General features: G+C 31.6%; 1 protein-coding gene across 1 annotated transcript in view; it reads left to right on the top strand.

Annotated features, from left to right (window-relative positions):
• LOC126750092 (mannose-binding protein C) overlaps nucleotides 1-17,595 on the top strand; it is a 97,432-nt gene that overhangs the window by 19,483 nt on the left and 60,354 nt on the right. The window contains exon 2 of the mRNA XM_050459597.1: nucleotides 6,391-6,663. Coding sequence (XP_050315554.1) covers nucleotides 6,391-6,663 — 273 coding nt within the window. The remainder of the gene's footprint in view (nucleotides 1-6,390; nucleotides 6,664-17,595) is intronic.

The following is a 17,595-nucleotide window of genomic DNA, read 5'->3' as shown; positions in this document are numbered from 1 at the left end:
CGAAAAAAAAAAATTTTTATTCAACTAAAATTTCTCCTAAAATTAAAACCTTGTATTTTTCCCGTAAAAAGCCATATTTGGGCTATATCTTAAAATCAATTTAACATTGGTTCCAATAAAATGCTTAAAACGTTACACTAATTAACATTAATCGTCTTTAAAACATTTAATAAATTATGTGTTTTATGTGTTTTTACCCCAGACAAACAAATAAATTTTTATGCAACTGGTTGTATTTTTAACCGATGGCACATCTTTAACCCAAGTGGATCACCTTCACATTTTGTATGAATTTTAGCAATTTCGTCCATGAAGAACATTCTTATTATATATTTTTTTTAAACCGTTATTTGGTATTTTAAATTAAATAAATAAATAAATCTGGTCTTTATTAAGTAACACTAAAATAAAAATATCAAAATGGCGAAGTCTAGCAAATTTTGCTAAACTTAAGTTAATTATTTATTAAATTAATTATATTACTTAATTTAAGTCAATTAAATATATATAAAGGATTGTCCACCTACAAGTTTTTGAAACATCTCAAACTATCCAAATTTTTTTTAAATATAGAGTCAATTTTACGAAGCCACCACATATGTATATATTATTTAAATAAATACTCTCTAATTTATTATTATTTATTAAATTTAAGTGGTTTGACATTTAACTGATGGACCCTCATTCTATTTTTTTATATAAATTGCTAAGAAGGATCATTTATTACCATAAAACAAGTACATTTTTAAAGGTTACAGATTTATGATTAATAACTCGTAATTATTATGGTTCGTTGTCTAAGGATATATTGCAACCTGAGGCCTGATAAAATTAACAATTTCCGGGCATTATTTATAGATTTTACAGATAAAAGGCGAATTTGGGTTATTTGAATTAGAATATGTCGATGTATCTGTGCTTCATAGTGGAGTAAAAGAAATAGACTTCGAATTTTGCATTTTGTATCTTAGTATTTTATTCATTATGTCATTCTATAGCAACTTTACTGGCAAATATACTGAAACATTTAAACCGCATTAATAAACAATTAATTTAAATTTAAAGTAAATTTTTGGTGCCTAATTAAAACCTCAAAAACTCGCTTTCCTAAGTCGCTTTAATGACTTTATAATATTATGTATTAATGTTATTTAGATATAAGGATTTAAATGATCTGATACGAGTTATTTAGGTTAGAAATGTCTATATTATCTTATTAAGTACGTAATTAATTAAAGGCGTATTTAGCAATTTTTTATGCATTCTTGAAGATGGATTTAAAGGTAAAAATGTGGTTCTGAGTTAATCACTATTCATTATAGAAGATTTTTAAAAAAACCCACATTACAATCAGAATCGTGAGTATGAAAAGCCTTGCGATATTTTCAATTGCGGCCACTTGAAATAAACGTAATTAGTAGGATTTTCGCGTTACGTAAGGTGTGAGCGGTTATACTTGATCTTGCAAAAATGGGTATTGTTTAGGATAAAATCTAGGTTAAGTCTTTAATATAGAAGAATTCTAGCTCAATGTCAGTAGAAGTGCAAATAACGTTTATTTACTTATTTGTTCAAAGATTCTTGAGAGAGAATTCGTTATGTAAACGAGATATGTATGTACATCATACTTACAGTTCAGCAACGTTGCATAATGTATAATAATATAAAAAATAACGCCGTGTTGCCAAAATGCCTGTGCGTTTATAGCAACTCATTAGTCTCACACCAGAAGAGGTGAGGTTTCCAGATCAGGAATAGTACAAGATTCTGGGTCCAATGGCTGTAACGTAAAGTTGGACAGAAGCAAGGGTTTTGTGCAAGGAGCAACTTTGGAAGAAAATTAAATTCCTGCAACTTACATCCAAGTATTGATATTCTCAATATCTGGAGACCCTACAACACCGGAAGTTTGAAAGTTAAATTTTACAACTTTGCCAATGTCTACCACTTTTAAACAAACATACTAATAAGCTATAAATATCTCGAAAACAGTTCACCTCATCATAAAAATTATAATGAACGATCTTGTAGACCATAAACTGCTTTACAACTTTGATCTTTATAAATTTATTAACTTAACCAACAGAAACCGAGGTACGATATATAGAAGAAGAAATAAAGGTTTTTATTGTTTTATGTAAGTTTTTAGTTTTGTTTAAGTAGTATTTTTATTTTAGGCCTGATGATGCTCTAACTAGAGCGAAACACGTGTAGCCCGTTTGATTACATGTTGTGAGACCGTGACTTTGTGTTTTTATTTGTTTTTCGTCAATATTTGTTCTATGTTGTTTATACAATATTTGTTTTGTTCTTATTATGCTTTAAATTTGTTTTTTTGTGGTTATCTCACACTTTTTTTTTAAAGAATTCTTTTGGCTTATTATGTAATACCTTAGCAATATCAGCAAGGTAACAATTTCATTCTAAATAAACACTATTATTATTAACACCTAACGTGACAATTTGAGGTTAGGTCTTAGTTATATATAGAGTGATGTTAGGTTATAATCGAATGCTCCTAGATAATGAATATAACTATTTATTAACAAAACAATAAGCTGTTTTTTTACTGCTACAAAATAAATGTCATTAAGATTAAGTTTAACATGGCGCAGTCGGTAGGATATTTTTAAATGATTTTAATTCCATGAAATGGAAAATTACTTTAAATTTCTAGAAGAAATAAACCATGATTTTACGTGGCCTAAAGGCACTGCTTCAAATGTCTCAATACACTGATAATTGACTTGAAATGCATGCAAGAGTGTTTAGAGTACAGTAAAAAGTAAACTGCTTGATTACTCAAGGGCATTTAATAGGGTCAACTATTGTCTTTTATTATTCAAGCCTAAATATTTTGGGTTTTTGAAAGAACCAGCTTCTTTGATTGGGTGATATTAAAATTTGTCTGAGAAATATCAAAAGATTTGGTATAAAGATAATGTTTCTGAAAAACTCCATATTTTATCCGGTGTTTTAAACCTGATTCACTTGCTGAGGTCTCTGACTCTTTAAACGATGAGCTTAAACTAATATGCGAGCTATCTAATGAACATAATCACATGAGTACTGTCTGTCAATAGTTTCTTAGGCGTTTTTTTGCACTAAAATATAGTCATCAACTTAAAGATGAAACCATAAAACACGAACTCTTACAATAGGTTACGTTTCTATTGACACTAGGTGCGGCAAAGAAATGTAATGGTCTCGTGGGTGCGAATATCAATACAGCATATTAATATATGTAGTCAGATCAGTAAATAAATTATATCACTCAACATAATGGTTTTATCCGTTAAGAAATCTCTTATGAATAGTCAACAATGGCCCAAAGAAGTTATAAGTCGTTGTCTATTCTTTTATCTGATTTATTAAATTAGCTTGTGTGTGGATTAAATATATGTAAAAACCTGTTTTGGGATGAACCTTCAAAACAGCATTTTTGCCGGTTAACTGAACTGAAGTTAGTATATTCACCTTGTTTACCAGATAACCTTGGCATTAGAGATGTGCACTTTGATGCAAACAACAATATAGCATATACAGGTTCTCTTAATTTAGTCGTTTCGGGATTTTTTATTTAATATTGTGGAAGAATAGTTTTATTTATTTTCTCGAGGCATTTGTAAATATTTTGATAACTCTTTTGATAACCTGGAAAATTATTTAAATTCCTGAAAAAAAGACGGAGTTTTTCAATGGCATAGTTATACAAAAACATTCTTTAACTGCCTGGAATTTTCTTTTATTTTCAGTTGAAGTATAAATACAAAATGAGAAGAGTAAGTTCGATTGAAGTTATTTTCCTGACACTGGAGGTTCATTTTCATATTTTTTCACACAGTAGTAATCAAGTTATTCTACAGTATTAAATATTATACTAGTCTTATTTTACAGAATTAAATATCGAATTTCTTTAATAGTTTTTCCTAGACAGGAATATAGAGACCACATTCCTGACCATATCTATAGGGTCTATATGCGTATAAAGTTACCTGGTAAATTACTTTAAATTTTTGGAAAATTGGGATTACACAAAAATTATCTGTCTGGATATATCTCTGAATGGGATATCTTTAATTGAAAATGAAAAACTTCATTTCCTTGAAGAAGTTAAAAATTACTTTCCCGGGTATACCCGTTCCTGATATCAGAACCGTATTTGGAATTGATCGACAATTATTTTGGTGTTTTTGAATTCTCATTAACTCTTCAGTGTCCATATACAAATATAAAACTTCACCATAAAATTACGGTACTGACTTAAGTGACATTGACAGATAATTAATAAATTAGTAACGGTCAATCCATATATGAAAACTCATTATTATGAAATGAAATTAATTAATTGATTGTATATAAATGTAATTATTATAAAAGGGAATGTATATGAAAGGGGGTGAACAATCGTAACTATCCTAAATATTTCCAAAATGGACAGGGCTTCGGTCATAATAATTGTGTAATTATTTCCTGTGCCATAAGTAGTTAGTTATTCAAACCAGTTTGACTGTTTCTGTGAATATAAAAATAACAAATTTTGTCCCGCTTTATATTAATAAATGAATTACTTATAATTTATTACCCATTAGTTTAAAAGCACTATAAAATTAAAACATTTTGTCCTGCAATTATCCGTAAGATGTGAATGATACGTGCATACGTCTTACTGGTTTTAAAAATCAATCTCATGCAGTAGATTTTACGTAAAAATTGTCTGTTTTAATTTGCAAATAACGTAACAATCGAGTGCAAGAATTAGCTCGGTTGTTCTACTTTTGAAGCCTCGTTCTAGATTTTAGATAAAAGAATTGTTGGTTTAGATTATGTGGTAGATTACGAGTTTGGATGTTATGCAAGTTATTTCAATTTTTTTCGTTTAAAATTATATACTAAAGGGAGAAAAGTTGCCTTTATTAGGTGGTTTTTAGTGAATTTTGGGGACCAACTGAAAAAACGACAATTAGGAAAAATCACTTTAATTTTGGGAGTTTTTAATTTACATATTTATTTCAGGCATTTAAATGCACGTTTTTGATTGCATTTGGAATATTATAAGATTTTTTGGCTTTTTTTGAAATTCCCTTGACAAAATTCTTTAAGTGCCTTTAAACATGAAAATGAACCGTTAGTGCCTGAAAAATAAGTTTATTAACTTATCCTGGAAAAAATAAATTATATGCCTAAAGAAATAAAAAGAGTGCATAAAGAAGATAAAAACAAAATTGACTAAAAAATCCCTTGAAATGCCTACAATAAATACCCTAATCTACTCATTTAACTGTTTTTTTTCTTATTCAATATTGGCTATATCTCTGCCTTTCTTCCAGGCATAATAAGCAGTTTTCCAGGTAATTCAAATCTTATATGCCTATAGAATTACGGAATGCTTTATATGGCTGCAAAATATCAAAAGTGGGATTTTCTCAAACTGATTATCATTAACTGGATTTTCCCATCTGGAATGATTTTTTTGTTTACTCCTGGTGTTCAAAATTCCTATCCTTTTCCGGAAACATAATGTGATTTTCCAGATTATCGAAGAAAATTGGAAAAATTAAAAAAATTGGCAAAAGTATCGTAAATTCCGGAAAAAAAGCAGAAAAATACTTCAGAAATAATAGAAGATGGATGCTTTATAAACAAACCTGAATACGCTCCTGATTTTAATGTCACTCAAAGTGACAACTCAGACATTGACGGATAATCAAGGAGTTAAACGTCAGTTGTCAGTTGGAGTTATGACAAGTGACATTAAAATCAGGACCGTAAACAGGACGAATTGTCAACGTTTTTAAAAAATCATTAAAATGAGAAAAAAATTATTGTGGTATTTTCGTTTTTTTTTTCCTGAAGGTAATATCTAATGTTTTTTGTTTAATATTTCTGGACTTTTTTTTTGAAAATATTTTAAAAAGTCGAAAAAATTTAATTTTTTATTAAATTATGATCAATTGCCACAGACTTGAGCATTCCTCATTATTTTCCATGAACTTAAATTAATTTTTTAGAATATCCAATTCAAAAACGACTTGAATGCTTAAAAAACATAAGAAATGCCTCTACTGCCTGGAAAATCCAATAAATTTTTCCTAATTTCTTCCATGCAATTTAAATCAGTTTTCGTTTCTCGAAAGTGTTTTTTTTTAAGAAACTGGATATTTTCCAATTTAAATGAGCAGCTCTACAGCCTGAGAATTAAAAAAACTATATCCAGACACTTGAAATAATTTTTTTATTAAGTTTTCTATTGAAAATATTTTTAAAAAATTAGAAAAATCGATTTTCGACAACATTATATTTAAATTCCCTCGGAATAGAGCGTTGCACATTCATCATCTTCCATTTCACTTTCACTCAATACTGAGAGACTTTTTTCCTAAATTTCAGGTCTGACCGATACGGACCTGCGGGAAATCCAACGGCAAAATCAAATAACCAAACAAATCCTACAAAATTTCCTCGAGAGGAGCATTTACGGTAAACGGTTCTCTAGTGCTCCCAGTCTATTAGACATCCTTCCTAACAACGTGGTGCGTAGACCGGCTAATAACAATATCCAAGACCTTTTGGGTAATTCCACCCAAGAATCCGATAAGGAAACTTTGGACGGCGACGAAACTGAAAATTTCGATTCTTATTATGAAGATTTCGATTTTGAAGGTAATACACAACTTATAGTCTTCCATACATAGGATTTAAAAAACCGTCCATTTTTGTAGAGCGAGCTCTTATATACATCTTTACTCTATTACATTTATATTACTAAATATTTAAAAAATCGTTGGGTCTACAAAAAAAACATGTAATAATCAATAAAAACTTCTTATATACCAAATTTTTACTAATGGTTAATAAACTGGTTCACTGGCCACAAAAACGCTTATCAAAATAAAACATGCGTGTTGTCGTCAACTTTCTATTCAACTACATAGACGGTCAAATGAAAAAAAATTAATATTGCAATAACAAAAATAAAGAAAAATTACAACTTTTCACGTGAAAGTGCCCGAGAAGGTTGATGGATGTTGAATAATCGAGTGTCGACGTAAATACCAGTTCTGAGCGAATTTGGTAATAAGTAAGGTGAAAATTTATAATTTTTCAATATATGAAGCGGATTAATTTTATATTTTCGATCATTGGGAGGTGAAGAATTGGGTTTGGGATTTCAACAATTGAAAGGTCAAAATTTGGGTTTTTTTTTCCCAAATATCTCGAAAACTGTAGAGTCTACGAGAAAAACTCGTGAATTTTTTTTGTAAAACAAAACTTGATCTATACTTTTTTTCGTAGAATCAACAGAAATTGAGATTTTTAGAAAAAACCAGATACAGCTCAAGGTAAAGTCAAAAAATGTCTGAAAGTAAATAATAATGCTGCTGCCCAATCAATTTTTTCCAAAGTACGAATCACACTCAGGAACGTCTAAATGAAAATTAAAAAAAAAATATATATTAGTGAATATTTCACCTGAACAGAATCAAGCATCTTTTAATCCGATATCGCATTAATGCAACGTTGCCAATACGCCTTAAAGTTCCAAACTTCTAACTATTCTTTTTACCTTATTAATTAACATTTGATCAAAGTGCTACGTAAAAACGCCTTATTTCAACATTACCTAAAGGTTAATAACCATCCAAATACCTCATCGGATCTTCAAATTAAATGAATAAAATGCCACGTTGTGCAATTTTCAGTCTAAATCGAGCGTTTAAGTGATGCATTGCCGGCATTGAAATGTTTAAACAGATAATCATCGGCCTGTTCCATTTTAAAAGGAAATAAATTTAATGGCTGCGTAATGCATTTTACTTTCTAGGCATAGTCTGATGTAAGACGTATAAATGCGGTATGTAGTTCCTAATCCTAAGAAATTTAAGTAGCACTGACAACAATGTGACAAGATTAATTGGTAAATAGATCTTTGGGGTGCCATCTTTGGTTCAAGATGTCAATTAAGGTAATATGCCATGAGTATTCCAGGAATACATAGAGGATTTAGATTGAAGGATAGTAGACCAGGCTTCCTTGATTTATTCCCTCCTGTTTGACTCATTTATCCAGAGTTAAAGCCCAGGAATTTGATCAGTAGAAGATCAGATCATCATGCCTAAATTCTTGAAAGAGCGTATTATATTACTTCCAGTTATTTTTATTAGATTTTAATATATGTATAACATATTGTCAAGATGTATTACAACGGTAAACTTTTAAACAGTTTCAAAATCGTAAATGTACTTATTTTAACTTGTGTATGTTTTGAACGTGTAAGAAGACAGAATAATAGATGGATTGCTTTCGTCAGGATTCGAGATCATTGATGATACGATACTACATACCTAAAAGTACAAGGTACCTGTGAGCAAATATTTTACCCTAGTTATTGTGAATGTAAAATAGGTTTACACAAGGCTATTACAGGTTTATAGCACCTATACACAATACCATAAAACTATCAATAAGACTAACACACTTGAAATAATTATAGACATCAGTAGATCTTGTTAAAGAGTTGTTCTCCAATCCAGGTAGAACAAAACCTGATAGTGCTCGCAAACACTACCAAACAACACACTGATGTAATCGCTAATTACACAGTCTACAAAATAATCTCAGGTGCCGCAACACTCTGGATTGCACTAGTGCCACGGATCCACTTACACTAGCTAGCGTTGTTTTACGTACCAAGGAATTAAATAACTACACTTAGCACGGAAGTATGCCTATTTAAATATTACTTTCATTATACTAATAAATGATTAAAATAATACCAAAGACATAAGGTAAAACATTGCTCAGTGAAAATTCTCACCTTTGTAATTTGACAGGTATAAATAGTTCAATAAAGGCACTAACCACCCACATTACGGAAAAGTTAGGGGAGAACAAGTGGGTACTGCTGCGCGACTAAAATTAACCGTCAAACTAAATTGTAAAAAGCATCATATTAGAAATATCCCTTACAAGAATCCTGGTAAATATGTGTCACCGCCTATGCGTTTGTGATTTTGCAGAGACCAACATTCCCACACATTATACCTTTCTCCGAATAGACCTTTTTACCCATATAAGTGCTATTGCTGTTTATTTCTGTCATTTCCGAAGAACTTCTTAATCTATTAATGCCCAATGTATGATTTATCATACGTAAAACAACAGTGAGATTGAGGTTAGATTAAATCCATGCTACGGCACGTGCAGTTACGTCGTGTTCACATATGAATTAAAGTAGTACATAAAAAGTGTCTAAATTACTCAAACTAAGTATATGTGTTATTTACTATATCGTAGGAAAATTTGACTCTGGAGGTGATCAGTTTTTTTTTAAATGGTAAGTTTTAGATTATGTACACCATTATTCTTTTACATATTTCAACTTATTATTGTACAGTTTATTTATTTGGTATAGTGGGCATTAGTTGTCGTCCACACTATTATTGAATTTTTTTTTCTTTTTACTATATTGCCTTAGATATTGTTACGAGGGTTTTTAATATTAAACAACGAAAAGCGTTCATCAACGATTTTATTTGTCACCCAAAATTTTACAGACAAGCTGCGACTTATCTTCCGATAATTTTTTGCGTATATCTGATCCCTTTCGGGTTTTTAGAGAGTGAAATATTTTACCTGACCTAAGCATAACAAAAATGTAGAAAAAGATTAACATTGGTGACTAACGGAATTTATGCAAAATAAATGATATACTATATGTGCAGATATTAGTAAATAATATTATGATTATTATTAGTACTTATAATGATCATTGTATGAAAGAATATTAATATGTATAAATATATATCTAACAATAATGATATACGTACATGTACATAAATATATATGATATACATAAATAATTAAATATTAATAACAGGACGTAACACTCGGCCATCCTACTTTTTGGTCGTCCTCGACTTCCTTTTATTTTCTCTGAAAACAATAAAATATCATTTCAATTTATATAAGCATTTTGTCTTTTGTCTCTTTTTTTTTCTATGAGCATTCAGTTTTTGTTTTGTTGGTTTTATGCTCCCATTAGAGCTCTGTTTTTTTTTTCTTTTTTTTTTTTTTTATGCCCATAAAAGCGTTTTTAGTTTGTTTTTATTATTTTAGTTTTATGCTCCCATTAGAGCTCTGTTTTTTTTTTTTTTTTTTTTTTTTTTTATGCCCATAAAGGCGTTTTTAGTTTATTTTTATTAGTTTAGTTTTATGCTCCCATTAGAGCTCTATTTTTTTTTTTTTTTTTTTTTTTTTTTTTTATGCCCATAAAGGCGTTTTTAGTTTATTTTTATTAGTTTAGTTTTATGCTCCCATTAGAGCTCTATTTTTTTTTTTTTTTTTTTTTTTTTTTTTTTATCCCTCTAACAAATCTAAAAGTTCATCTGTACTATTTATTGAACTATCCGAATCGGATTGTTCCCAAACTCCACCAGTATATACTTTTAGCTGATCCACCGGGACAGTTACTGAGTACTTCTTATACCCTTTCATGCCCTTTAAAGCAGAAATTGTATATCTGTCATTTGAATGGACTTTGCTAATTTTATATGGGCCTCCATATTTAAGACCCGTTTTTTTATATACATCTGTGTTTGCGGTTCCTGAACCAGCCCACAGTACTAGATCGCCCACTTTATAGGATTTTGCAGGTTTTCTTTTAGAATCAAAAATTCGTTTCATTTTTAATGCCTGTTTATCCATGTTTTTTTTTGCAATTTGCGAATCTTGTGTTCTGTTTACCTTTGGATTGGTACAGTCTAAAGCAGGATGTTTAAGTTGGTCAAACCCAAACATTAATTTGTGAGGAGACATTCCTGTACTCGAATTTATGGAGTTATTAATACCCCATACCACATCCGGTAAAACTAAACACCATTCGCTTTCGTCAGATATACTTGTATTAATGGCAGTTGTTAAAGTTAGGTTATACCTTTCCACTTGACCGTTTGATCTGGGTGAAGCTACAGCATTTAAAATGTGTTGAAATTTGTATTCTTGAGAAAAGTCTTTAAACTGTTTACTTTTGAAAGCCTTTCCGCAATCTGAAACAATTCTTTTAGGCACAGAAAATAAACTAAAAAGGTCTTTTAAATGTTTTATTGTTTCACCCGATTGAACGGTTTTTGATGGTCTTGCAAATAAATATTTAGAGTATGAGTCAACTACCATTAATATGTAAGAATATCCACCTACACTTTTTGTATATGGGCCTAGATGGTCAATATGCCATGTGTGTAAAGGCTGATTTGGTTTGTCAATTGGGAAAAGAAAACCCTCTTTTCTTCCGTATTGACCCCGTTTATATGCACAGTCTAGACAGGCAAAAACATATTTTTTTATAAATTTTGTCATTCCTTTAAACCAAAATGTACTTTTAATTAGTGACTCACATTTTTTATAGCCTAAATGGCCAATATCATCATGGTATTTCCGCAGAATATTAAATCTTGCAGATTTAGGAATGACAACTTTTTCTTTTTTATCTGCGGTTTTCCTATAAAGTCTGTGATCTTTTATAACATATGTATTTTTTGTTTGTTTGTCACAATCGTGAGATTTTAATTTTTTGTAAATTAGATTTAATGCCGGATCTTGCAATTGAATGCTTAGGAACCAATCTTGTGTTCCAATAGTTAGGATATTATTAGATGTAGGGATATTTCGACTAAGTGCGTCGACGTGGAGCATTTTGTTTCCAGGGCGATGATTTATTTCAAAATCATAATCCTGTATGCTTAACCACCATCGAGCAATTCGAGGAAGTAAGTCGCGTTTTGTAAATGTAGAGCGCACTGCAGCGCAATCAGTGATAACGGTAAAATGTATCCCTGCCAAATAAATATGGAACCTTTTGATTGACTCGACTACAGCTAATGTTTCGAGTTCATAAGAATGAAAAACTTTTTCGTCTCTGCTAGTGGCTCTACTAAAATACATGACTGGTTTAAAAAGACCCTCGTGGTTTTGTAATAAAATACCCGCTACACCCGATGAGCTTGCATCGGTATGAAGCTGAGTTTCTAGACTTGGGTCATAAATAGTTAGAATTGGTCTGGAGGTTAATAACATTTTAATTTTGTTAAAAGCATTTTCTTGTGCTTCCGACCAAGTCCATGCAGCATCTTTTTTTAATAAATCGGTTAGAGGAGAAATTATCATTGCATGATTTTTAATAAATTTCCTAAAATACGAACTTAGTCCCAAAAATTGACGTACTTGATGCAATGTTTGGGGTTTTGGAAAATTTGCTACAGCATTTATTTTATGTTGACCCGGTTTGATTCCCTCTAAACTGATTTCGTAACCTAAATAATTTATGCATGTTTCAAATAAATAACATTTTTCGATATTTAACTTTAAATTTGCGCTTTTCAAAATTTCCAATACCATTTTTAAAATTTCTAAAAGCTCTTGAACTGTTTCAGCGGAGAGTAAAATGTCATCTATATATATGCTGATTTTACCCTTTAACCTGACAAAAAGATTATTGATTAGTCGCTGAAATGTTATTGGTGCATTAGAGACGCCAAATGGCATACGTAGAAACTCAAACTGTCCATCTTGTGTGACAAAAGCTGTTTTATTTATTGAGTTTTGTGCCATTTTAATTTGATAATAGCCTTGGCTCAAATCCAGACTTGCAAAATATTTTTTTCCTCTTAAGTAGTTTATCTGGTCTTCTATGTGATTTAAAGGGTATCTATCTTTAATAGTCTGAGAATTTAATTTGCGAAAATCGACACATAGGCGATGATCGCCATTTTTCTTTTTTACAAGTACAGCAGGACTAGCGAAAGCAGAATTTGAAGGTCTTATTATGTTATTTTCTAATAGATCTTGGACTTTTGATCTTATAATGGCTTTATCAGCTTCTGAGTATCTATACGGGCGATAAAAAATCGGTTCCGTCTTTTCTAAGTTAATTTCGAACTCAATTAAATCTGTTACACCCAATTCAGAGGTGTTTTTAGCAAAGCAGTCTTGGAATTTTGTTAAAAGTTTAAAGAATTGAGATTTTTCTATTTCATTCAATACATTTTCATTAAATTTTACTTCTGCTATATTTAAAGACTTAACAGATTGGATTTCTAGGATTTTAGAGTAATTTGCAGGGAAATTAATTGAAAATGCACGCCCCAAAATTCTGCCTTGCTGCATACATAGTTTTTGTGAACAATTATTAATGACTACCATCGAATTTTGATTTTTGTTTAGTAAACAGCTGAGAATGGAATATTTTTCATTTTTATTACTATGCGTCGTAGTAGAAAACAATAATGTGTCATTAGTGTTTATTTCTACAGGCACATTTAAAGCAGAATGTGGTTCGATTTGAACATCATCCCTTAAAATTATCGGAATTTTAGTTTTGCCTGTATATTTTTGTATTTCAAATGAATTTCCCTGAATTGTTAATAAAACCTCTTTGTGATTAATTATGGGTTGTCCCACAATTATTTCAATATTACCCAAATTAAAATCTACAAAATGTACTTGGGAGTTTATAGAAAAATCATTAAAAGTAAATTTTAATTCTGCTTTTCCTTTTGGAAACAAAAAGTCACCTCCGAACCCTTTAATTACAATATCGGAAGTTTTTAGGAAAATATCTGTAAACTTATTTAAAAGTGAAAGTCGTGCTACATTTAGCTCACTTCCCGTGTCTAAATATGCTCGACATGGTACATTATTAATTATAATATTAAAAATAAAATTTTTATTTTTTACTGACCTTTTTAGCAAATGTACCTTGAAACTCTTGAGGTGCCAACAGTCCTCCCTTAGATGTCCCAGTTTTTGACAATGCGTGCACTGCTTAGTAGCCCTCCTATCATATGGCGTTTTGTCCGAAGATGGTCCCGCCTTGTTGGTCTCCTTATTGAAATAACAATTGCGGGCTTGGTGTCCTGGTTTTTTACAAATTGGACAAACGATGTTTTCTTTCTTAAAGATTTGACCTTTAATTTCAATTTTTTCTGGTCCCTCTTTGTCGAGCTTACACAAAAACCCACGAAAGAGTTCATCAGGCGTTTTAAAATTTGCTGACTTTGCGGTACCCTGATGTTCTGGTGGCAACCCGTCAATAATGCAAGAAACCGCATTGGTGTCCGAGATATCACAATTTCTAATCAGCATACATTTAGAATAATAATAATGAAGCATACTTTCCTTTGCTAACTTTCTGTTCAGCATTTTTTTTAAGTTATCTACAAAATATGCATGAGATGGAAATGCATTTAAAATCGCCTCTTTCCATTCATCCCATGTTTTGTTGTAATCTGACAACCCATTGTACCAAATTTTGGCCATACCTGTTAGCTTGGCTTGCAAGAAGTATGATTTTTTTAAATCAGTCCAACTATAAATTAAAGCCAATTGTTCAATTTTATTTATCCACGTAACCGCGTTTATATCACCGGCTTCCGGATCGAAATTCGGCACCAACTCACAATGAGAAAAATTTTCCGAACTTCCCGGCGAATTCTGCGGTATCACTACTGCATTATTTAACGGCGCACTATTACCCGGAATTTGCATTTTTTTAATGAGGGCATGTACTTTTTTTGAAATTATTTCCTCAATTTTAGTCTTTTTTTGTTTTCGGGACACGTACTCCGATTCACTATCACTACTACTGGTTGAACTGGATGAACTCGGAGGTCTTTTCCGCACCCTTTCTTTTATTTGTTTCGCATTTCCCCGGCTTTGTCTTTTTTCTGAGTTTTCACCACCACTTTTGTCACTTTGGGAGCCATCATAATCGATATTATCACACATTTTAACACGTAGGGTTATACCACTTCTGATATGTTACGAGGGTTTTTAATATTAAACAACGAAAAGCGTTCATCAACGATTTTATTTGTCACCCAAAATTTTACAGACAAGCTGCGACTTATCTTCCGATAATTTTTTGCGTATATCTGATCCCTTTCGGGTTTTTAGAGAGTGAAATATTTTACCTGACCTAAGCATAACAAAAATGTAGAAAAAGATTAACATTGGTGACTAACGGAATTTATGCAAAATAAATGATATACTGTATGTGCAGATATTAGTAAATAATATTATGATTATTATTAGTACTTATAATGATCATTGTATGAAAGAATATTAATATGTATAAATATATATCTAACAATAATGATATACGTACATGTACATAAATATATATGATATACATAAATAATTAAATATTAATAACAGGACGTAACAATATATATCATACGCTGGACTAAAGCCAGTATTACATGGAAAAGAACTACAAGGAATTCGTTTTCATAAATACTGGCTACCGTATGATATGATAGGAAGTTTTGTATGTCGTTATCTCTAGTGACGTTTTTTTTTTCAGCAAAAAGTATTATAATTTCTGGGATGCCGAAGAGCTATTGACTTATTTAGACAATCTAGAATCTGATGACGAATGTCATGGACCAGTTTGGAGAGGCAGAGTCCCTGGAAGTTGTTCTAGTTCCCCCGAGCGATGGCCAAGATAGTGATCAAGATAATGCACCTAGTGACGACGAGATTGCGCCCACTATTGGGGACCTTGGAAAACGATTACTTGCGCCAAAAGTTGAACTTTTTACGATTAATAAACAAAAAGAAAAACTTCCATTGATTTGTCACTCTTTTTCTCTGGATGAAAACATCACAAACGATGAAAGTTGGAATGATAGCGACAACGAGACCTTAAGCGGCGTCCTACGTGAGCGATAATCCGACGGCATATGCGGCAAACGCGGCCAGGCTGTCCTACTTGCAAATGCACGCGGCGTTTTGTTTCGCAGTTTTCGAGATGTCGTGGAACAAGACGCGCGCGATTCTTTTAACTGAGAGCACTTACTATCAAAAAAATCTAAAATTGCGTAAAAAATGGCTCAACAAAAGACACAAGACGAATACCATATTTTTGGAAAGAGCTAAATAGTGCGAATTTCATTATTTGTATGAAAAATTAAGGTCTTGCCCAAGAGGTCCAGCTTTATTTCGCGGTTATAGCAGAGTGTTACCTGAAACTTTTAACTACATTATAAAAGCAATCACCTCCGAATTGAAACATTCTGAAACCAATTTTCAACGCCCTATTTCAGTTTCAGAGAGGTTAATGCTAACTTTGAGGTAAGCCAAATACAAACTTTATTTTATTAACACAGTATTATACATGATGAACACTAGGAGAACACAGAACTAATTTAAAAATATTATAGGAAGTTATCACTTTGAAATCCTTGGTACTGTTGATATCCAGACATCGATGCCTGTGGATTTTCGACAGGTGAGATAGGTCTAGAGAAGCAGGTTGAATTGTTTGAGGCATGTGATTGTGCATTAGAAGGATATGAAGGTTGGTGATGAGATGAGACGGATGCTGGATTTGTATTATAGGGATGTCGATTATTCTGTACTTTCCATAATTCCGCAGTCAAAAGATTCTGAACCTGGCTTCTAAAAGATAATTTATTCAAAAACGGAAGTTGCCTTACGTGAGGAAGAAGCGATTTATAAAAATTGATATCTTCATCATCATCATCATTTTTTTCTAATAAAGCAACCTTTTTAGCTTCTAATCGTAAAAATTTCTCATCTAAGTTCCCTTCGTTCTTTGCTGGTGCCTTTCGCTTCCGTTGTATTACTATAGGAGTAATTGGGGTCTCTAATCCCGGTAATGCATTTTTCAAGTCATCATTTGGTTGTTGTCGGGGCACACGTGTAACTCGTTTTGTTGCTGGTTGTGAAGAAACAGTTCTGGACTGTGGTAGTTCGTCATCATCAACTTCTTCTTCATTAGATTTTGCTTGTGAAGACTGCGATGATATATCGTGTTCAGTTTCACGTTCCTGGCGTCACCTTAGGTGTTAATATGTGTTTCAAAAACAGCATTGCTTCAAAATGACACCATGTGTCGTTGTACCGAAAGGCGTTTTCTCCTTCGTCTCCCGATCGGGATTTGGGTATTTTGTTTAGCTCTTTTTTAAATCTGCCCCTTATATTCTTCCATTTATTTTTTACCACTTCTTCTAAAACAAAAGAATAGTATTTTAATTTTATTTTTTTTATGTATTTTGGTTTTAATTTTTCAGATATTTAGCAACTGGGATGCAATTCAGACAACTTCAATATTCCTTCAGGATATCTAAGACTGCCGTAGCTACTATTATATTTGAAGTGTGCAAAGCAATTTGGAAAACGTTGGTACAGAAGCACATGCCTCAACCCACAACAGAAGACTTTAAAAATATTGCTACTGATTTTTGGACACGGTGTAGTTTCCAAATTGCATCGGATGTTTAGATGGCAAACATATAAGGTTAAAACTGCCTCCGAAATCTGGATCAATGTACTATTGTTACAATTTTTTTTTTCAATTGGTCTGCTAGCACTGACAGATGCGAACTATAAATTTATAATGGTAAATGTAGGATCTTATGGCAAAGACAGTGATGCTGGAGTATTTGGAAACTGTCCTCTGTGCCAAGTAATTGAGAGTGGCTCAGTTAAACTACCAGAAGAAAGTACATTGCCTGGTTCAACCATTACTGCACCCTACGTATTTCTCAGTGATGAAGCTTTTCCCGTTACGGA

Source organism: Anthonomus grandis, chromosome 2 (assembly GCF_022605725.1).
Source record: "Anthonomus grandis grandis chromosome 2, icAntGran1.3, whole genome shotgun sequence".
Taxonomy (NCBI): domain Eukaryota; kingdom Metazoa; phylum Arthropoda; class Insecta; order Coleoptera; family Curculionidae; genus Anthonomus; species Anthonomus grandis.
This window is presented reverse-complemented; position numbering and strand designations above follow the sequence as displayed.